This window comes from Scleropages formosus, chromosome 4, assembly GCF_900964775.1.
Source record: "Scleropages formosus chromosome 4, fSclFor1.1, whole genome shotgun sequence".
Lineage (NCBI taxonomy): Eukaryota > Metazoa > Chordata > Actinopteri > Osteoglossiformes > Osteoglossidae > Scleropages > Scleropages formosus.
This window is the reverse complement of record NC_041809.1, coordinates 9,514,910-9,533,130: the sequence shown is the minus strand read 5'-3', so window position 1 is coordinate 9,533,130 and position 18,221 is coordinate 9,514,910. Positions and strand designations below refer to the sequence as shown.

The 18,221-nt window shown below is 45.0% G+C and overlaps 1 protein-coding gene across 1 annotated transcript in view; it reads right to left on the bottom strand.

Annotated features, from left to right (window-relative positions):
- Positions 1-333: 333 nt before the first annotated feature.
- Positions 334-18,221, bottom strand: part of inpp5f (inositol polyphosphate-5-phosphatase F) — a 33,560-nt gene continuing 15,672 nt past the window's right edge. The window contains exons 5-20 of the mRNA XM_018749591.2: positions 15,867-16,034; positions 15,672-15,728; positions 11,278-11,476; positions 10,820-10,999; positions 9,966-10,033; positions 9,497-9,621; positions 9,169-9,246; positions 8,092-8,212; positions 7,590-7,718; positions 6,643-6,760; positions 5,953-6,151; positions 5,572-5,643; positions 5,135-5,208; positions 4,557-4,685; positions 4,168-4,255; positions 334-3,901 (exon numbers count right to left, since the gene is read on the bottom strand). Coding sequence (XP_018605107.1) covers positions 2,755-3,901; positions 4,168-4,255; positions 4,557-4,685; positions 5,135-5,208; positions 5,572-5,643; positions 5,953-6,151; positions 6,643-6,760; positions 7,590-7,718; positions 8,092-8,212; positions 9,169-9,246; positions 9,497-9,621; positions 9,966-10,033; positions 10,820-10,999; positions 11,278-11,476; positions 15,672-15,728; positions 15,867-16,034 — 2,952 coding nt within the window. The 3' untranslated portion in view covers positions 334-2,754. The remainder of the gene's footprint in view (positions 3,902-4,167; positions 4,256-4,556; positions 4,686-5,134; positions 5,209-5,571; positions 5,644-5,952; positions 6,152-6,642; positions 6,761-7,589; positions 7,719-8,091; positions 8,213-9,168; positions 9,247-9,496; positions 9,622-9,965; positions 10,034-10,819; positions 11,000-11,277; positions 11,477-15,671; positions 15,729-15,866; positions 16,035-18,221) is intronic.

Genomic DNA, 18,221 nt, shown 5'->3' with positions numbered 1-18,221 from the left:
TAACTATTTTGGTAAGCTTGTTAATTTTCGTACATGCCAGGCAGTTCTGAGCACCCAAACCCTTAACTGGATTGTTACAGCTTACATTGGTTTTTCTTTCCTACAACATGTTCAGTTTAACATGAAAGTGACCACCAGTATACCAAATGCAGTTAATCTTCAGCATAAACAGCTGAGAAGGTATTACGTTCAGGCAGTGTGAAGGAATGCTTAACTGACCAAAATCTGAAGTTTGGTTCTTAAGAATGCAATAAGATGTTATGAAGGCAGCAAAATCCTACAACAAGCAAAAGCAATACAAGAAAATAAGCCACAGCAAACAAGAGAATCTTAGTTTTACTAATAAAATATCCCATATACATCCCTCACATCTTAAAATACAGCAGTTCACACTTATCGTCAATATTTAGTTGCCGTTAACATTGAATACTCCGTGAGAGCATGGTACAGTGATAAAAGAATAAATAGAATGTTTCATAAAAATGGAAGTTTGAGACATGAGGTTTCTTGTCAAATTCTGCCATGAAGGAGAAAGTATCAACAAGAGGTGGAAAGAGGAAAGGCAATGGATAAGACGCTCAAATTCTGCAACAGCTGTGTGCCGCAAGAGACACGAGCCAACTGTCCAAGTAAGGTAGCTGTACACTCATGTAGAGCAGAATGGTCCAGCGCAACGACAGTTCGGCGTTCTCTTCAGCACACGGTTGGTCACCGTTACAAATCCCAGCTTTCAGTCAACAGATTCAACATAGAGACGAGGGTTTCAAAAGCGCTCGGTGCCGAATCTGAGACCTTTTTTGTCCCGCCCAATGGTGTAACAAATGGAGTAAACAAAAAAAGTGCAATTACAGAGAACAACAAGGAAGAAGAAAACCCAAGAAGTGGAAAAACTCTGTACATTAAAATCTGGAGAGAGAGCACTTAAAACATCTTTCAGTTCATTTTGTCTTTATTACGTACCTCGTTCTGTTCAAGATAATTTCATTTCAAGACGGAAAGCTACCCTAGTCCAGGGCTTGCACTCCCTGCCAGCACAGAATTCAACCTACCACTGGGAACCGGAAATCCAAGCAGCTTGCCTCTTTATTGCACTTCCAGCCGCTGCTGTAGAAATTTGGCAGTGCCACATGATATGAGCATGAAGTACCCAGTTACAAGCATTTTAGCACTTAATTTAGCTGAGCCACTACCGTGTCACTAAAAGCGTCACCTGTTGACCGTCAGTTTATACTTTTTTCACTGTCCCACAACCGGGAATTTTAGTGAAGCTTAAATAAAAATGTCAGTTTATACCAAGACACTTGTACACAAGATGTGTCCACACAAAAGAAATATGAACAACAGCTTCTCTGACCGATATATACTGTATTTCTGAAGCATTTTTTTTTTTTAAGGCTTTGACTTGAGCATCTGGAATATATTTACTACACAACACAGTGCATTTATACAGTGAGCATATGCTCCTTGGATAAGTTCTAATATTTTCCTATTGAATGACTCCACTTGCGAGACCTGAAGAACATGTAAGACTTCAGAAGCTGTATGATGCCGTAAATATGCGTACGTGATAACTGAGCATGAAGACGACATTCTTGTGATCCATGAGCAGCATGGTATTCTACCAAATAGATGGTAAATTTCCATAGAATACAACAGTACATTTCCATTTAACTTCTACAAGATGGGAGAAAACAGTTTAAATTATCAATGGATTACCCTCCCTTAAGAACATGGACCATCTAGAATGTCAGAAAAGATGTAACAGATTTATGGAATTTAGTCACAATTGCTCTCCATAACTTTTCATCTCCAGCTTTGTTACATTATCTGTCTATCCAATAGTCTTTATCCAAGGTGACGGTAGATACAAGCGTAACTTATGGGTACTCGCTGGAGAAATTCGGTTTAAGCACCTTTGTCAAGCATACAACAAAGGCTGCTCTTCTGGAAATCGGACCGACAACCTGCTTCTACAGCTCAGAAATCCTGAGTCAAAAGACAGAAACTGAGTTCTTAAAGTGGAGATTGAACAAGACAACATACAGTAACCTCAATACCAGCAGGATGACACCCTCTAAACAGTACATAATGTAAACATCAATCCACCAAAGGGCAAACAGTTGGGGAATGTATTGTCGAAATTAAGAGGCAAACTGCTGACTGATTCAATTATTTCCGTCAACTTGTCATAACTAATGCTTACTAACTGCTTTAATAACAATAAGCATGACACTGACAACATTCTAGTTGCTTAATGCCATTCTGTACATTTTTAATCTCTAAGAGCTGGAGTTACCACCTGGTGAAGGCTACAGAAGATTTGGTGGGGTTTCCCTAATGTCTACTATTGGTAAACAGAGCTATAACTAAAATTAGTGGACGCCAATAGGTATAATGCACATTTAAGGTTACTAAGTTAGAGCTTTCTCACATTAAATGTTACCAACATGCACTTTAAAACTTACTTGCTTTGACCTGCCTAATGTTTCTACCAATATCTTGACATGCAACACAAATGGAGTATTTCACGAGTCAAGAGACAAAATATCATTGAGATTAAGGGCACTGTTACGTCAAGCTTGGGTATATGCTGCACGACACTGGCTGTAAACATCGGGTAACCAACAAGGGAATTTCAGAATCATTAGCTACAGGTTGTGTCAACGTGACTCTTGTGCAAGCTTTTTTTCCTACTGCTACGTAGCTAGAAGTTGCAAACTACTAGAAGTCTTTCGAGAGGCCAAACTGAGACCGCTAGATCTGGATGATCCTGGTCTGGCACTGTGTAAACATTGCTTTCAGTTCGTTTTGCTGAGTTTCGTTCACGGCCTCTGGCTCGGGGCTCTTCTGCACCTTCGCCACCGCAAAGTTGATCCCTTGAGTCAGTCCTGCTTGAGTCAGGCTGGCCACCTGAACCATGGAACTTTTGATCTTGGCAAAAGGAGACACCACGCGGCTGGCGGCACCATCGGCCGGGGATGGCCCGGTGCTCCCCTCCCCCTGAGAACCCAGGCTCTTCAACGAAGAGCAAGAGGCCGCTGAGGAAGGTGCCTGGACAGCGAGGAGGTTTGCATTGGAGGTGGGAGGCTGAACGTCTAGTTGGGACGGCCTGGAGAGCTGCTGCTGCTCCCTGGTACCCAGCTGTTCCCCTGCATCCACAGGGGCTTTATTGCTACAGGTTTCCTGGGAGACAGGCTGAGAAACACCAACCACCTCCTCTGGTATCTTTGGGACTTTACACTGTGCATCTTGGACAAACTGATGGCAGTATGCTTCTATAGGCGTCCCAAAGTCAATGAGGATGGCCTCCTCTGCTTCGGAAGCCAGTTCCGGAGACTGGTCATCCTCAGCAGCCTTGGCCTGGTCCCCTTTCTTGGCGTCACAGTTGGTGACCCGGATGACGGAAGGAATGGTGAGCTCCACGCTGCCAATGGACTGGGAGCGGCTGGCCAGGCGAGGGGCAGAGGCTACAATGCCACAACTGGGGAGGACGTAGTCCACGTTCTCCAGAGACCCGGAATGAGGGTGGTCATCGGAATGGCAGGAATCAGAGTCTGAAGAGATCTCTAGGTCAGAAGTGTCTGTGTGCTCCTTGAGACCCCCAGTTGCAGGGTTGCCATCGGTGGTCTCCAGGCTACTATCAGACTTCCATAAATTGACCTTCATGTTTGGCTTCAAGAAGTTGACCTTCACATCTGGCTTGGAGAAGGTCCCTAAGCGCCCAAGGGGTTTGAAGTTAGCGATGTTAACGGTGGTTTTGGTCTGCTTCACCTTCTGGTTTAGCGAGGAGAACTTGTTCATGAGGAAGTTTTTGCCTTGAGTAAGACCAGAGCTGCCTAGCACCTGGTCTGAGGTCCTACTCCCTATGCCGATGATATCCTCATGAGGTTTACTGTGCTTCCTGAAATGCAGAAATTTTTTCAATATCAGTGCAGTACACTTGCAACAATTTCATACTTCCTTTGGAAATGAAATACAAATGAAATGGTACACGTGTTATTTCAGCTCTGTGAATCCTTAGAAAACAATATGACAGGTCCCATGTTACATAAAAAAAAAAAATTGTGTGTGTATGTAAATGTCTGTGTGTGTATATAAGTTCACAGAAAGACATTGACAGCATTGCCCAAAACCCATACTGATGGCAAACAAATCTTAACGACCTACCTCTCCAGTTTCTTCTCTAACACCTGCAGGTCAAGGCCCATGGCCTGTTTGGTAATGCGAAGCATCTCAGCAATGCACTGTAAAGTATCTAAGCGGAAAAACAAAACCAGCACTCAGGATTCGTCTTTACAGTTTTCATCTTTGCACAACTGTACTGGTTAGTTACGCAGCACATTAGGTTAAGTTCTCTCGTAAGAAGTAGTTGATTTTTATGAAATGTTAGTTCTGTTCCTTTTATTAAATATTAGTGGTTAAGTTTTATATATATATATATATATATATATTGTTTTTTTTCTCTCCCCACATTGCACCTGTACCAGAAGTGCCAAAACACATCAGAATTTCTTGCAGGTTCTGTACTTTCTGCAAAGTTATTTTGGACTGCATACCTTTGCCATCATCCTCAGGGTTTCGTGTGAGCGCTCGCAGCGTGTGGAAATAGCCACTCGTCTCACCGTTCCTGTAGTGAAGCCTCATGCAGCAGAACTTGGGCTTCCCAAAAAGAGTCGGCTCTGGCCCTAAAAATAGCAAATCGCACCCCTCTTAGCAGAAACTCTATACCAGAAGACAAGCTCATGTTTAAAAATAATTATAATATTCATAAGATCTGGCAGTAAAAACTGGCTGCATCTGATTAGGCATAATGTGGCTTCCTAATTCAACGAGTGAACGAGCTAAAAAAGGGTACAGAAGGTACAAAAGAGAGCAAAAGAGAGCAGGATCACTCAGGTAAGAATCTGCATCAATAAACGACTTTAGAGCAAAAGTAATCCTTTACATTTGTAAAGTTTTACAGTAGTTGTGTATTTTCTACTTCCTATCAATTAAGAAAAAAACACACTGATGCAAACAGTAGCTACTAAAAAGACTAAGAAGCCAAGGCAATATAATATTGTCTCTGAATTTCACTTTCTGCCCCTTCAGTCATCAAGACCCTTCAATGATTTATACACAAAAAAAACCTCACCTATTTCGATCTTTTCCAACCCCTCCAAACTGAGTCGCTGGTACTGGTTCACCTTATCAGCCTCATCGTCATAGCTGTTAGAAAATAAAAACATTACTAATGGCAAAGTTGGTTTTAGTATCTTCTGAATTGGAAATAAATTAGAAATCAATGCAGCCTTCAACCGAATGCTCCAGTTGTTCACAATGTTGAAGCTTTAAGTTTCAAAATACTCAACAAACACTGAAGTGACTATTTGTTCAGAAGGAAAAACACTGAGTTTGTACAGTTATAAAGACATATTGTTATATATTAAAACTCAATATATAAATATATTGTCTTAGCACATTTAACTCCTGCAACAAAATTTTACACCATGGTAAAAATACAAAGCTGGAACCACATTTACTGCAAGTAACATGATACAGTTCAAGTTTCCTCGTTTCCAAAGCACTTACTAGGCCACATAATAAGCGCAGTTAGACAGCAGCAAGAGAACGTCGACATCTTTGTGGGTGGCATCAATCAGGCTACAAGGCAAGACGGGGCAAAAGAGTTGATATTCATCATGCCTTTCATCCATTCTATTTATGCACACAGACATCCAATAACTATGCAATAACAAGGGAAAACAAAGTTTTAAAGACATTATGCATGGTATCTAGGTTTACATAGAGCATTTAGTTACAAGCAACACTAAACTAACAGATTCAGCAACATTTACTTGACATTTTTCTCTCAAGTAACTTGCAGCATTCAGCTGCTTACAATTACTTACCCAGTTATACAGCAAGGACCTGCCTTACACAATGAGGGACCTAGCGGAGCTGTGTGCTCACCTGGGGTCGCAGTCGATGAGAGCCCAACCCCCATGAAACTTCTCATCGTCCGGCAGCAACAGCTGCATGTACGTCTGGAGCAGGAGGCTGACCTGCTCCTGCTGGCCCCGCTGCCTCTCCTTCTCCTTCTCTTCGTGCTCCTTCTCCTTGGTGAAGATGGAGTAGAGGTCTTCCGTCACCGGGATGCCCATCATCAGGTCTGCACAGGGACACACACAACAGAGCACAGTAAAAGCGTGGTATCACATAGCATAGTGGTTAAGAACACAGGATAACTAACTTATCAAGCTCTGGATAAACACACTGCCTGTTAAGCAACAGCAATAAATAACAAGAAGGCTTTCATTCACAGTTCGTTTTTGAACATGAATTCACAATACTTTATGTAATTGAGAAATTATTACTGTTAGTTGAGAAGTCTGAGATTTGATGCATATACTATACTACTACAGTACAGCTGTACCAGCAAAAGATACTGTTGATCTGATGCCTGTATCTGTACAGCAGGACAAAGAGCCCAGTGGGAATAAACACAGATTACATCAGTCTCCGTCTAAGACGATACATGTCGCTCCACGCTGGAGGCCGGGACTAAATACAGACCCACAGGAGAGTTTAGATGCTGGCGCTGAGCTTAGAGACCCACAGATGGACAGGTGTGGCCTCCAGGTAGAGCAGAGGAATCCTCACCTATAACCGCTTGCCTGTATGCATCCCGGAAGCGGTTCAGATAGTATCGATTGGCCGAGTTCACGCCATCTTTCATCACCCCAGCTAGTTTTCTCTCCCCTGTTCTGGTAAAATCCCCCTTAAAAAAAAAAAAAAAAAGGAATGTATTAGGAAAAAAAAAAAAAGCTTTTTAGTTTAGTTTTTTGGTAAATTCTTGCTAAATATGAAAAACCGTGAAATCCCATAACAGTGTTCACAATTAAAACCCTAGGTAATGATGCTGGTTTAATATTTTTAAAAAAATTCTATTGTTTACAAATCTGAAACAAAAACATTAAGATCAGCTCTTGCCCATTCACATAAGCTGAAGTAAGTGCTGACGCTGTCCACAGGGTCATGTGGCTCCTGTTGCGATCTGATTCCAAGTAACACAGGTATTGTACATTATATTACAAATATAGTAAAAGACTTGTCTTCAGGATGCAGTACATATATTTGGTATATTTTGGAATGTGAAATAATACTTGTGTAATGTTACGTTATTACAATAAATGATGCACAGCAAGTTCTTACATACAGTATGTCATCACAATCATATTGAAACGTATTAAATTTCTGCCCCCCCCAGACAGCCAACGATGTGCTGCTCTCGGTACAGAAAGACAAACAAGATTTGGTATGGCTTATGGTCAAATGGTAATTTTCATTTTAATTTGTAGGAAACATAAAATCAAATGCTGCAGGTGAGCGTAAAATGGACTTGTATTTCTGAGTAGCTTGAAAACTCAAATAATAACGGTTTTATTTTTCGCTCCCCCAAAAAATCCACAATTTTATTGTACATACTTCAATACCTATACTGAAAATAATGGTACATCTGTGTTAGCTTTCACCCCATCAGCAGAACACCTTAAAATGGAGAAGCGGGATGGCCAGTGAGGGGTAAAAGGAGAGGTTGTGGCGGTCACCTTCAAGGCAGCAGTGCCCGCATATTGCCGGCTGATGGTGTCCCCGTTGTTGGCCCACATGACCTGGTACATCCTGTAGCACTTAAGCGGCAGGGGCTGCTCGGGGGGCATCACACCCAGTTTCTTCAGCTGGGTTGGAGGAGAAGAGAAGCATAAACAAGAGTCAAACAGAAGCGTTGTGGTCGTGTAGAGAAAACTGTCTCAGTTGGGAATACACAGAGCGGGGGAGGGGACGGACGACTGGTCCTCCCATCAGTGTGAACCAACAGTTAACAGTAATTATCATTTTGGGAGGAAACTCAATTTACTAAACTTAGGGGGGAAAAATTTATTTTGCCTCTAGTCACCTTTAATTGAATCTCTTTCCAGTCTTACCGCCCCCCCAAAATGCCAAAATGAATTAAGCTCAGAGAATGTGGGGAAATAATGAGCTGAAACGGATCATCCTCATTAGTCTTTTGTTATCCAGCGCTGATGTAGAAGAGCTGGATGATAAACTGACTTGTTGTTCCATGACGACACGGGCGATGGCAGCCTGAACCACGTTCGTCCTGTCCAGGCAGTCCATGCAGTTGACTCTGAAGATGCCCTGCTGCTGGCAGATGACTCCTGCCTGGTCCACCCTGTCAGAAGGTACATGAATAGTACACCATGTAAATCCAATACCGTCTGCATACAACATACTTTGTACAAAGGCCAAAAACCTTAACGTATGGTACAGCCCAGCCCACCTGTGGTACATCCCAAAAGATTATTTTCTCACGTCTTCTTCCCTATGCAAATACACCTATAAATAATTCTATTAATAAGTGAAAGTCTCATTACCGGTAAAACATGATACAACAGCAGTGTAGCATTTCAAGCTGCCACCTTGCACTTCAATAGCGCAGGCCCAGATCCCACCGCCTGCTGTTACACCCTTAAGCGTGGTACTTAACCCTACATTCCTCAAATAAAAATGACCTAGCTATAAAAATACATCCTTGTTACAATTAAGCACCTCAACCTTCTACATTATGAAGAAAAGTATGTATGGGAATAAGATAATGTATAAGGATAAATTGTGTCACCTAAATCACACACACACACACACACACACACACACACACACACTTTCTGAACCGCCTGTCCCATACGGGGTCGCGGGGAACCGCAGCCTAACCCGGCAACTCAGGGCATAAGGCTGGAGGGGGAGGGGACACACCCAGGACGGGATGGCAGTCCGTCACAAGGCACCCCAAGCGGGACTCGAACCCCAGACCCACCAGAGAGCAGGAGCCGGTCCAACCCACTGCGCCACCGCACCCCCACGTCAGCTAAATCATTTATATGTAAATAAATAAAACCATTACAGCTAAGAGTGCTGTGAGCATAAGATTCATTTAGCACCTCAGACTTTTCGTTTTAACACAGCACTTCAAGCAACAACACTGATCACATTCACCAAGCTCTCACACTGACAGACACCTAAAGGCAGGCTCAGCGATATTAATGTACAACCCCGACTAAGATTAATATCATAAGACTGGTGAACCCTAGTGTTGTGTTTGAGCCCTGGTACAGAGAGTCACACACTCACCAGGCCCACTTCATGTCCATGATGATGTCGCTGATGGCATCCGTGAGAGTCTGTACATTCTCAAACTTCATCCCACGACTGCAGGGGTTCGTGTTCCAAAGCGCCAGTCACGGGTGATCAGCAATGATTACGGATCAACATTATCAGATTAGCGGTTAATACAATAAAATGAGCGGGAGACTAATGTAACTTATGAAACCGCACATAAATCACAATACTGCACAATAACAGGGGTTAATAGGGGGGTGGAAACACCGAACACAGACGTCTACAGTTCGCTGCTTACGCAAATCTTGCTCGAACACATAGTTTTCGATGCCGTCCTTACCAGTGCTCGTGGAAGTCGAAAGAAACGTAAGTCAAGCTGGGATTGTTGAACAGCAGGACTTGCTTGAGATAGGCGTCCCCAATCAACTTCTCCCTTCCCGTTTGGTCCACCAGGTTAATGATCACCTTCAAGGAAACACAAATTGGGTCTGAATGCTGACATCTCTAGAGAAACAAAACGAGGAAACCCTTCAACTTGGCACATTTTTCTTTAAACTGCGCGCATTTGATGGCGAAGCCCCCGTCACTGTGACCAGCGGCCACTAAAGAGCCAAGGCTTTGGAGTTATCGCATCGAAAACGACCTTTACACCAAAAATCACCTCTCCGTAAATATGGGCACATGTCGACAGACTGCGTCTCCTACGTGCCGAACGGTCTGAGAGGAACGTACACGCTGTACATCACACACTTCCAGGAAAGGCTCCAAGTACTTTGGAGGAATAAAGCATCCAGTTTGGCCTTTCTCACCTGCTTCTTGTAAATCCTGAGCTGCTCTTCAAAGTGTGCTGTGAAGTACGGGACCGTTTCTTTCTCACCTGCCGCAGAAAGTGTGACAGAATATTGGAGGATGTCTCTGTACCGCATCGCTACACACTAGCCCTCCAAATGCTCAAAGGCTACGACGACACATTTCGTCCAGACAAAAAGCGAAAGTAAGTAACTGTAATAACTTATACGTATATTAGTCACCAACATATATTAATCACCTGTATGTTTTCTTATGGAAAGGGCAAAAAAAAAAAGCATACAAGGTTACATTGGTTACCGAACGTCGGCAAATGAGGGTATTTAGCATGAATAAACAGTTACAGTATCACCAGTAAAGCTGTTTTTTAATTCATCCATACACCCATTATCAATAACTGCTTGTCAAAATGCAGGGTTGGGGGGCTGTGGAGGATATTCCAGAACCACAGGGTAGGAGGCAGGGTACAGCCTGGATGGGGTTCCAGTCTAATTCACTCACTCACTGTCACCCTGTGGGCTAATAAGAGTCACCAATTCACCTGAAACATGTCTTTGGACTGTGGGTTTTGAACCCATGTCCAAACCTCCAACCCAGAAAACGATGGCATCTCACACAGCTCTAGTTCTTAGCAGGGTATAAAGAATGATAACTCAGCCAATGGTCTGTTTGTTTCTTCCTGCATTTGTAGTTTTTCAAAACAGGCTGCCAGTAGCGCGTCGGTTAGAGCCACAACCTGCAGCTGAGAAATCACAGGTTCTAATCACCTATTGCTGTAGGATTTTTACCCCAATGCGTTCCAGGACATATTACCCTGCTGTGTAAAAAGGTAAATCGTTGTAAGTCCAGCGCTTGCCTTTGTCGAGGCGAGGCCGCGGATTGTAGCGGTAACCGGCCTGGCTCCAGAAGACGGGCACTGAACCGCGGGCTTGAACAAAAGACAGCGTGTGGTTGTGAACGTGGATCAGTTGTTCCGTCTCCACGTAGTTGGCTACGTGGCCGCTTTTGTCCACCCCACGCCGCTTGTACCGCATACCTTGGACAAGGGAAAAGGACAAAAATGGCAGATTGCTAGGAAAGAAATAAATAAAATAGGCTATCAATACAACACAAATCCTTTCCAATTTGTCGAGATCGAACCGTATTTTTGGGTCTCTATCTTTACTTTGAGCTATTAAAACGAAGGGTATTTTGAGTCATTATTTTCGGTTATTTTTATTTAACCCTCTTAGGATTGCAGTTACTTGAGTCATTAGCACTTCGCAAGTCTAAGAGCACGTGTCACGACCCCCGTTGGTGACCTCCACAACGTACCTGGCCGATGCCGGCTACGGCGGGAGATGAGGGCCACGGTGAAGCGGGGGTGAATGTCGTCGACGCACGTGACCTCGTGCGGGGGTGTGTCCGGGCTGCTCCTCTCCTCATCAGAGGCCTCATTGTAGTTCACTATGAGCTCCTCCACCTGAACGAAACCCTGGACGATGGGAATCACCCAGAAGTCCACCTGTGGCACCTGGATGGGAACAACAAACGAACAGGTCGGTCCCGAAACAGCTTTCTACACAAAATGCCGGGGAAGAAATGGAGAGCCAGAGCAAGGCAGGAGTGTGTGCCATTCACAGTCTGCCGGCAAGTGCACCTTCCTAAACACCTTTCTGCGACTCGCCAAACGTCCGCAACACAAGTAGCAGAAGGCAATAGGTTCTCAGCACTGTGGTTTAAAATAGCACCTCCACAAGAGTCTACAGCTTTACACATCTGACCAACAGCCAATGCCCACCAAATGCTAAAGGTAAGCGTCACTGCGTCAAAGTCAACACCTGGCGACCACTTGCAAGGTTTTCAAGGTAAGGGAAGGTACAAAAGTAGTGTACTATTGTCTTCTTCCCACCTCTTTGGAATGTGGGAGGAAACCAGACCACGAACGGAGGGGGGTGATACGTTAACTCCGTATAGGCTGATGAAGATTCAAATCCACATCTGAAACCGCAGCCTCAGAGCTGGGAGCCGCCACCACTATCCTGTGCCATCGTGGCAACAAGTCCTAACGGTAAAGAAACTGAACCTCACCTGACAGGTAAAACACATATTTTACTGTTATTTATTAAACCCACACACAGAAACAACAGCAAGCACTCAGATGTTTTGTAGAGGGAAAAACAAACCACCACAAGGGGGACCCCCTTCAAAAGTGATGGCCTTACACAAAATATTAAGTTAAGAGTTTATCAGTGTCTCACGTTGCTTAGAGGGAACCTGGTCCACCCCTCCTAACCACACTGCTTCAGCATCGGTGTCCGGTGACATCACTCATCCTTAAGTAGAACCGCAGAATATAAAGTAGGTCTCACTTCCTTTACGCTGAAGTGTATGTGCAACACTTTCTTTCCTGTTTTTCTTTTTTTTTTGTCCAACAGAGAGTTTCAATATCTTTTACTCTGAAATAATTCTTCAGAAAACAGAAACCCCACAGTAACAAAAAATTGTTCCATGGTAATAAAATAAAACTGGTGTCCCACTGGTTTGAATCTTGGTCAATGAGACGTAGCCAAATTCCAACGTATGAGCAAGTAAAGATCATTAAACTCATTCAGACTAATAAATGTACCCATTTACCCATGAAGGCATGAAAAAGCTTCTTTCGAGCTGAAAGAGGAACACTTAGTTCGCCAGCGAAAAGGGCAAGACTTTCATTTGTGAGCTAAACCGGCTCTGACCTGCGCTGGAAAGGCGGCTCACGAGCAGAACCCAAAAACAGCACAGACGAACAATATTTAAAGACTACGGCTCATGTTTGGACACTGTGCTGGTTTCCATTACATTTTACACTTATTTATTTAGCCAACACTTTTCTCCAAAGTGACTTCCAATGAACTCTATGTGGTGTTATGACCCCACACACCTTATTCACCAAGGTGACTTACACTGCTAGATACACTACTTACACTGGGCCACGCGCACGCGCACACACACACACACACACACAATGGGGGAACCTGAACAGCATGTCTTTGGACTGTGGGAGGAAACCAGAGCATCCAGAGGAAACCCACACAGACAAAGGGAGAACATGCAGATTCCAGACAGAGCGAGCAGGGATCGAACCCACGTTCTCTGACACCACCCAGGCGCTGCGAGACAGCAGCTCTACTCGCTGTGCCACCGTGGCGTCCATTAACCCCCAAATGATACTGAGATGTACAAGTCGACCGTTCATCCATGTCAGGGGCCCACAATTTCATTGACATTTATTAATTTAGCAGCCGCTTCTCTCCAAAGCGACGCACGTGTCAGAGAACAATACCAACAGTGCGTTACACCAACAGAAGGAGAGCTTTGGATGCAGACACATGATCCTAGAGTACAGCCCATTTGCCACTTACCCCCATATGAACCAGTAAACATCACACGAGTATCTGCATAAAGGTCTATACATTATTCTATAGGGGGGCACGGTGGCGCAGTGGGTTGGACCGGGTCCTGCTCTCCGGTGGGTCTGGGGTTCAAGCCCTGCTTGGGGTGTCTTGCGACGGACTGGCGTCCCGTCCTGGGTGTGTCCTCTCCCCCTCCGGTCCTACGCCCTGTGTTGCCGGGTTAGGCTCCAACTCGCCACGACCCCGTATGGGACAAGCGGTTCAGACAGTGTGTGTGTGCGTGCATTATTCTACAATTCCTTATGAAAAAATAAGAAGTCCTTGTTCAGATGAGCGAAATTGCCTTTTGCATAATTGTTTTCTCCAGGAATGAATTTTTACCATGACCCACTGAATTTGTTTCACATGCAAGAACTGCTAAGACGACCAGTATCATTTACACTGCATCATGTGCGCTTCTCATGGCTCATTCGTTTACAACTACATCGCTTTTGCAGTACCAGTACAGTACTACTCAAAAGTCTGAGCACACCTGCTAAAAACCAGCCAAGAAAACACAGAAACTGGACCTTTGTGGAGCGGGAGCTGCTGTTATGGAAGAACACGCCAACATGCGAAATATCCGTGCCCAACAGGCGACTATACTAGTGGGACACAAAGGGAGAGGGTACATGAGATGTGTCTCTCTGGTTCCAGCTGTCCAGCATGGAGGAGCAGTGTCATGGTCTTGAGTTTGAGCTTTGTTGGTCATAGAGCTGGTGCTCTTTACCAAGTCCATGGCAATCTCCAAGAGCGTGGCAGTCATTGCACACTTCGGAGGTGTGTCGCTCCATCAGGGTTACAGGTAATTAGCAGGCCTTCGTTCTTCAGCAAGATATCACCAAAAAAACACCTCAAAGATGTCAATGATCTCACAAAGAAGGAAGTTAAGGAGAACTCTAATGACCTGGATGTAAAATATTGTAATTATTTATTAAATAGATAAATAATAAATAGTTCCCAGCAAGCGTGCTCAAATTTTTTCAGTGGTACCATACATCTGTTTACACTACACTAGGTGGGTGTTTTAGATCCGTAATTCCAACTGAACAACCTGCTCTAGGATACTGCAGGAAGGCACCTCAAGGGTCACAGCCAAGAAAATCATTGTGTTAAAGGGGCCCGTGGCCCAGAAGAGCAGGACACGGACACGGGTTGTCTTTAAACCGTCCTTCCGGAAAGCTCAAAGGATGAACCCCGTGTTCCGACAGCCGAACGATCTGGCCGGCGAGCGACCTGGCCTTCTGGGGAGGGCGTCATTTAGCACACGGTCAAGGGCGTCTGCGGAACCCACAGTCCAACACAGAAGGCGTTTAGAAGAAACACAAAGACAAAAAGAAAAACAAGAACTAGAACCAGAGTGGAGATTTGAAACAAACAAGAAGCTATCCACCTAACAAAATAACGGTACCACCTGGGGTTTATATGTTCAGAAGAACGGCAATGAGTCCTGACGTTAAATGAGATTTGATATGGGAGCATTAAGTTATCATAAAAAGCTGCTACTGGTTTTTAGTCATCCCCTTGGCGCGGGGGCGGGGTTACACTCACATCAAATGAATAATAACTAATCTATTTAAAATGATCGGATTCATAAAACTATCGTGTGCCTGCATTTATTGCCTTTTCAAGTATATCTGAAACTGTACTGCAGCCTGCGGCCTTCAAAGAAGTAAAATTACCATATGTATGTAGGCAGAGTGATAAATGCATAATACTGAGGATCTGTGAGTGATGAGTGGGTCAGGACTGATGACGAGATTAGGTGACTTTGGAGGACTGAGGAGGGGAGGTGGGGGGGACTGTCACGATTAGGTGACTTTTTCTGGATGGAAATCAGCGTTATATAATTAGACTCGTTCATGCCCTGCACTGGGACAAGCTCCAGCTCACAGACCCCCGTGCGCGACAGAACAATTCTGAAAATGAGGATCAGATGTGAGTGGGATAGTAAATGAATATAATTTGCCTCTGTATATTCATCTCAGCTATAATTAGCATTTTATCTTCTGCGCCGCTGAACCAATTGTGGGCTTTAAAAATAAAAACGCTGAGACAAATCGCGCCAACGTGCCGCAACACTTTCAACGCACTTAAGAAAAGCTCTTCTAAAGCGCAAGATCTTATGGGAATTAATAATAATTACAATGACAGAATGTGACTGATAACAGCCAATGACCGGTGTTATAAGAGCCCTCTGTTTTAAAAGCTCAAGTGCAGAAAATACACACAATGTAAAAGATATACGAGTGGGATTTCTATTAAAAGAACAATCAAAGTTTCTCTCAAACTTACCTGAAGGTCAATGACCTCCTGGATCATGTGTTTGTTCCAGAAGAAACGATCGTCCACCTTAAGGAAGCGGAGAAAAGCTGGTGGTGAACACACCTCTGAACCTCTACTCGCCGCTTGAGTGGCAAAAAGCGGTTTCAGCCAGATAAATGTATGAATACTAATGCGACATTTATCTGGGGGCATAGGCTTTCATACCCGTTGCCACAGGGGGAGGCCGGATTTCTCGGTGTCACACTGCCGCTGAACGGTGTTGGTGAGGTCGTAGGTCAAGCTGTAGTAGAAGGAGTCCGAGTCCACGAATATCTTGAAGAGCTCATCCAGCAGTCGCTTCTCCAGGCGCTCCTTCTCTTTATTTTCCTTTACCTGCAAAATGAGGGAACCCTTCATGTTGACCTCTCCGGGATCGAGCTGAGCACACTTCAGAGAGTATAGCGTCCCCTGAAGGGAGACCTGTCCAACAGAGCCTTAACAACATGTCATCTTCTACCCGTCCATCATCAAGAACCGTTTGTCTGCTACAGAGTCAGGGTGGACTGGAGCCAATCCTAAAAACACAGGGTGTGAGACAGGGTCCACCCTAGAAGAGATGTCAGTCTGTCACGGGGCAATCACACTTACATTTATTTATTTAGCAGATGTTTTTATCCAAAGCGACTTCCAATGAACTCTTATGTAGTGCCATCAGCCCACACACCTTATTCACCGCAGTGACTTACACTGCTAGATACACTACTTACAATGGGTCACTCATCCATACATCAGTGGAAGACACACTCTCTCTGTCACTCTCATACTATGGGTGAATCTGAACAGCATGTCTTTGGACTGTGGGAGGAAACCAGAGCACCCGGAGGAAACCCACGCAGACGTGGGGAGAGCATGCAAACTCCACGAACCCACGTTTCCCCAGTCACCAGTCCACCCCAAACATGTCTTTGGACTTTGGGAGTAAACCAGCATGGAGGAAACCCACGCAACCCCACCTCCGCGTATTGAGCTGGACTCAAACCCACAACCGAACCCGCAGCCAGGAGCTCCGAGGCACAAACACCATCTCCCACAGCATTCTATCACCCCCATGACAGTTTGCGATATGATAACAACGTGATGCTGCTGCTTTGGCATTTCCAGGAACGGTCGTGTTGTGACACCAAACGTAGAGCTGCCTGTTAAGACTGAAAACAACGAAATGCAAACATAGTAAGTGGCCGACTGGTCCTCCAGGGATGTTGCTGTCGTGGCGTTTGTCTATAGTCTGGCTCTCGTTCTCATGTCTCTCCCTTCCTCTCTGTCCATCTTTCCCTCATTTATCTCTCTCCGCTTCCTACCTCACTGGGCCGCATGTCCTCGTTGTGTGACAACAGCACAGACCTAACTGTTGTAAAGCAAAACAGCTCCCAGTTAAAATGATTACTTGGGATCTTAATGCAATTACAGGGTAGAGGATATTAATATGCTGAAATATTGTACCAAATGGAAAATTAGTCTACTCATAATTGCACTTAAATTTTTCTACGTCCAGCATCAGGCTTATTTTGCTACGTGTTTATAACTCCTGTCAGCATGTTGCAGTTATGCTCTATAGTTGTGTTTCTCCAAATTCTCTTTATGATAAAACCATAACTTGAGCTGGATGACAACTCGGAGGTCTGTCGCCCTTTCGCACAACACATTTGGACAATGTCAGCTCTGAGAAACACCGTACTTCTCCATCCTCGATTTTGTTTCCCCGTATGACTCCGTCGGCACCTTCGTCTCTCTCTCTGTGCCACCGTGACCCAGCGCTGTTGCTGCTCCACACATTGTCTGAACCGCTTATCCCATACGGGGTCCCAGGGAGCCAGAGCCCAACCCGGCAACACTGGGCGTAAGGCTGGAGGGGGAGGGGACACACCCAGGACGGGATGCCAGTCCGCCGCAAGGCACCCCAAGCGGGACTCGAACCCTGGACCCACCGGAGAGCAGGACCCGGTTTAACCCACTGCGCCACCGCGCCCCCCTGTTGCTGCGCCAATAAAAGGAGAAAAAAAAAAAAAAAAAAAAAAAGACAAGGGGCAGCGCGCACACATATGTATCGTTGTAAAACGTGGCATGTAACCGATGCCCCATGCACCCGAAACCGAGACGCGCCTCCGATGGGTCCGAGACGTCTCGCAGGTTCAGAGGGAGTTAGAGGGAACGGAAGGCACAGCGAACCACCGCCACTGGCTCACAGATAACAGGAGTGTATTACACATGCAATGTACCATCGGTGCTTCTCACCGTGGTTGGGATGGGGTTTCACGACAGAGTTTACAAGGCAACTGGCGATTATTGATTTTGTGCCAGAATGGGTGGGGGGGGCTCACAATAAACACATTAAACAAGAATGCTGTTGTTTCCAGTGGGCGGCCCTGTAAAAGGAAAACAAAGGGGAGCCGTGAAGAAAGGGCTTCGGCTCCTCTGCTCGCTCTCGCATTCCTCCGTCTTGTTCGGGTAAGCGGAGCCCGCGCTGACTAACTCGGGAGAGGCCCTCTGCTGGGGGCGTGGCAGGATGTGCCCTTGCCCGTT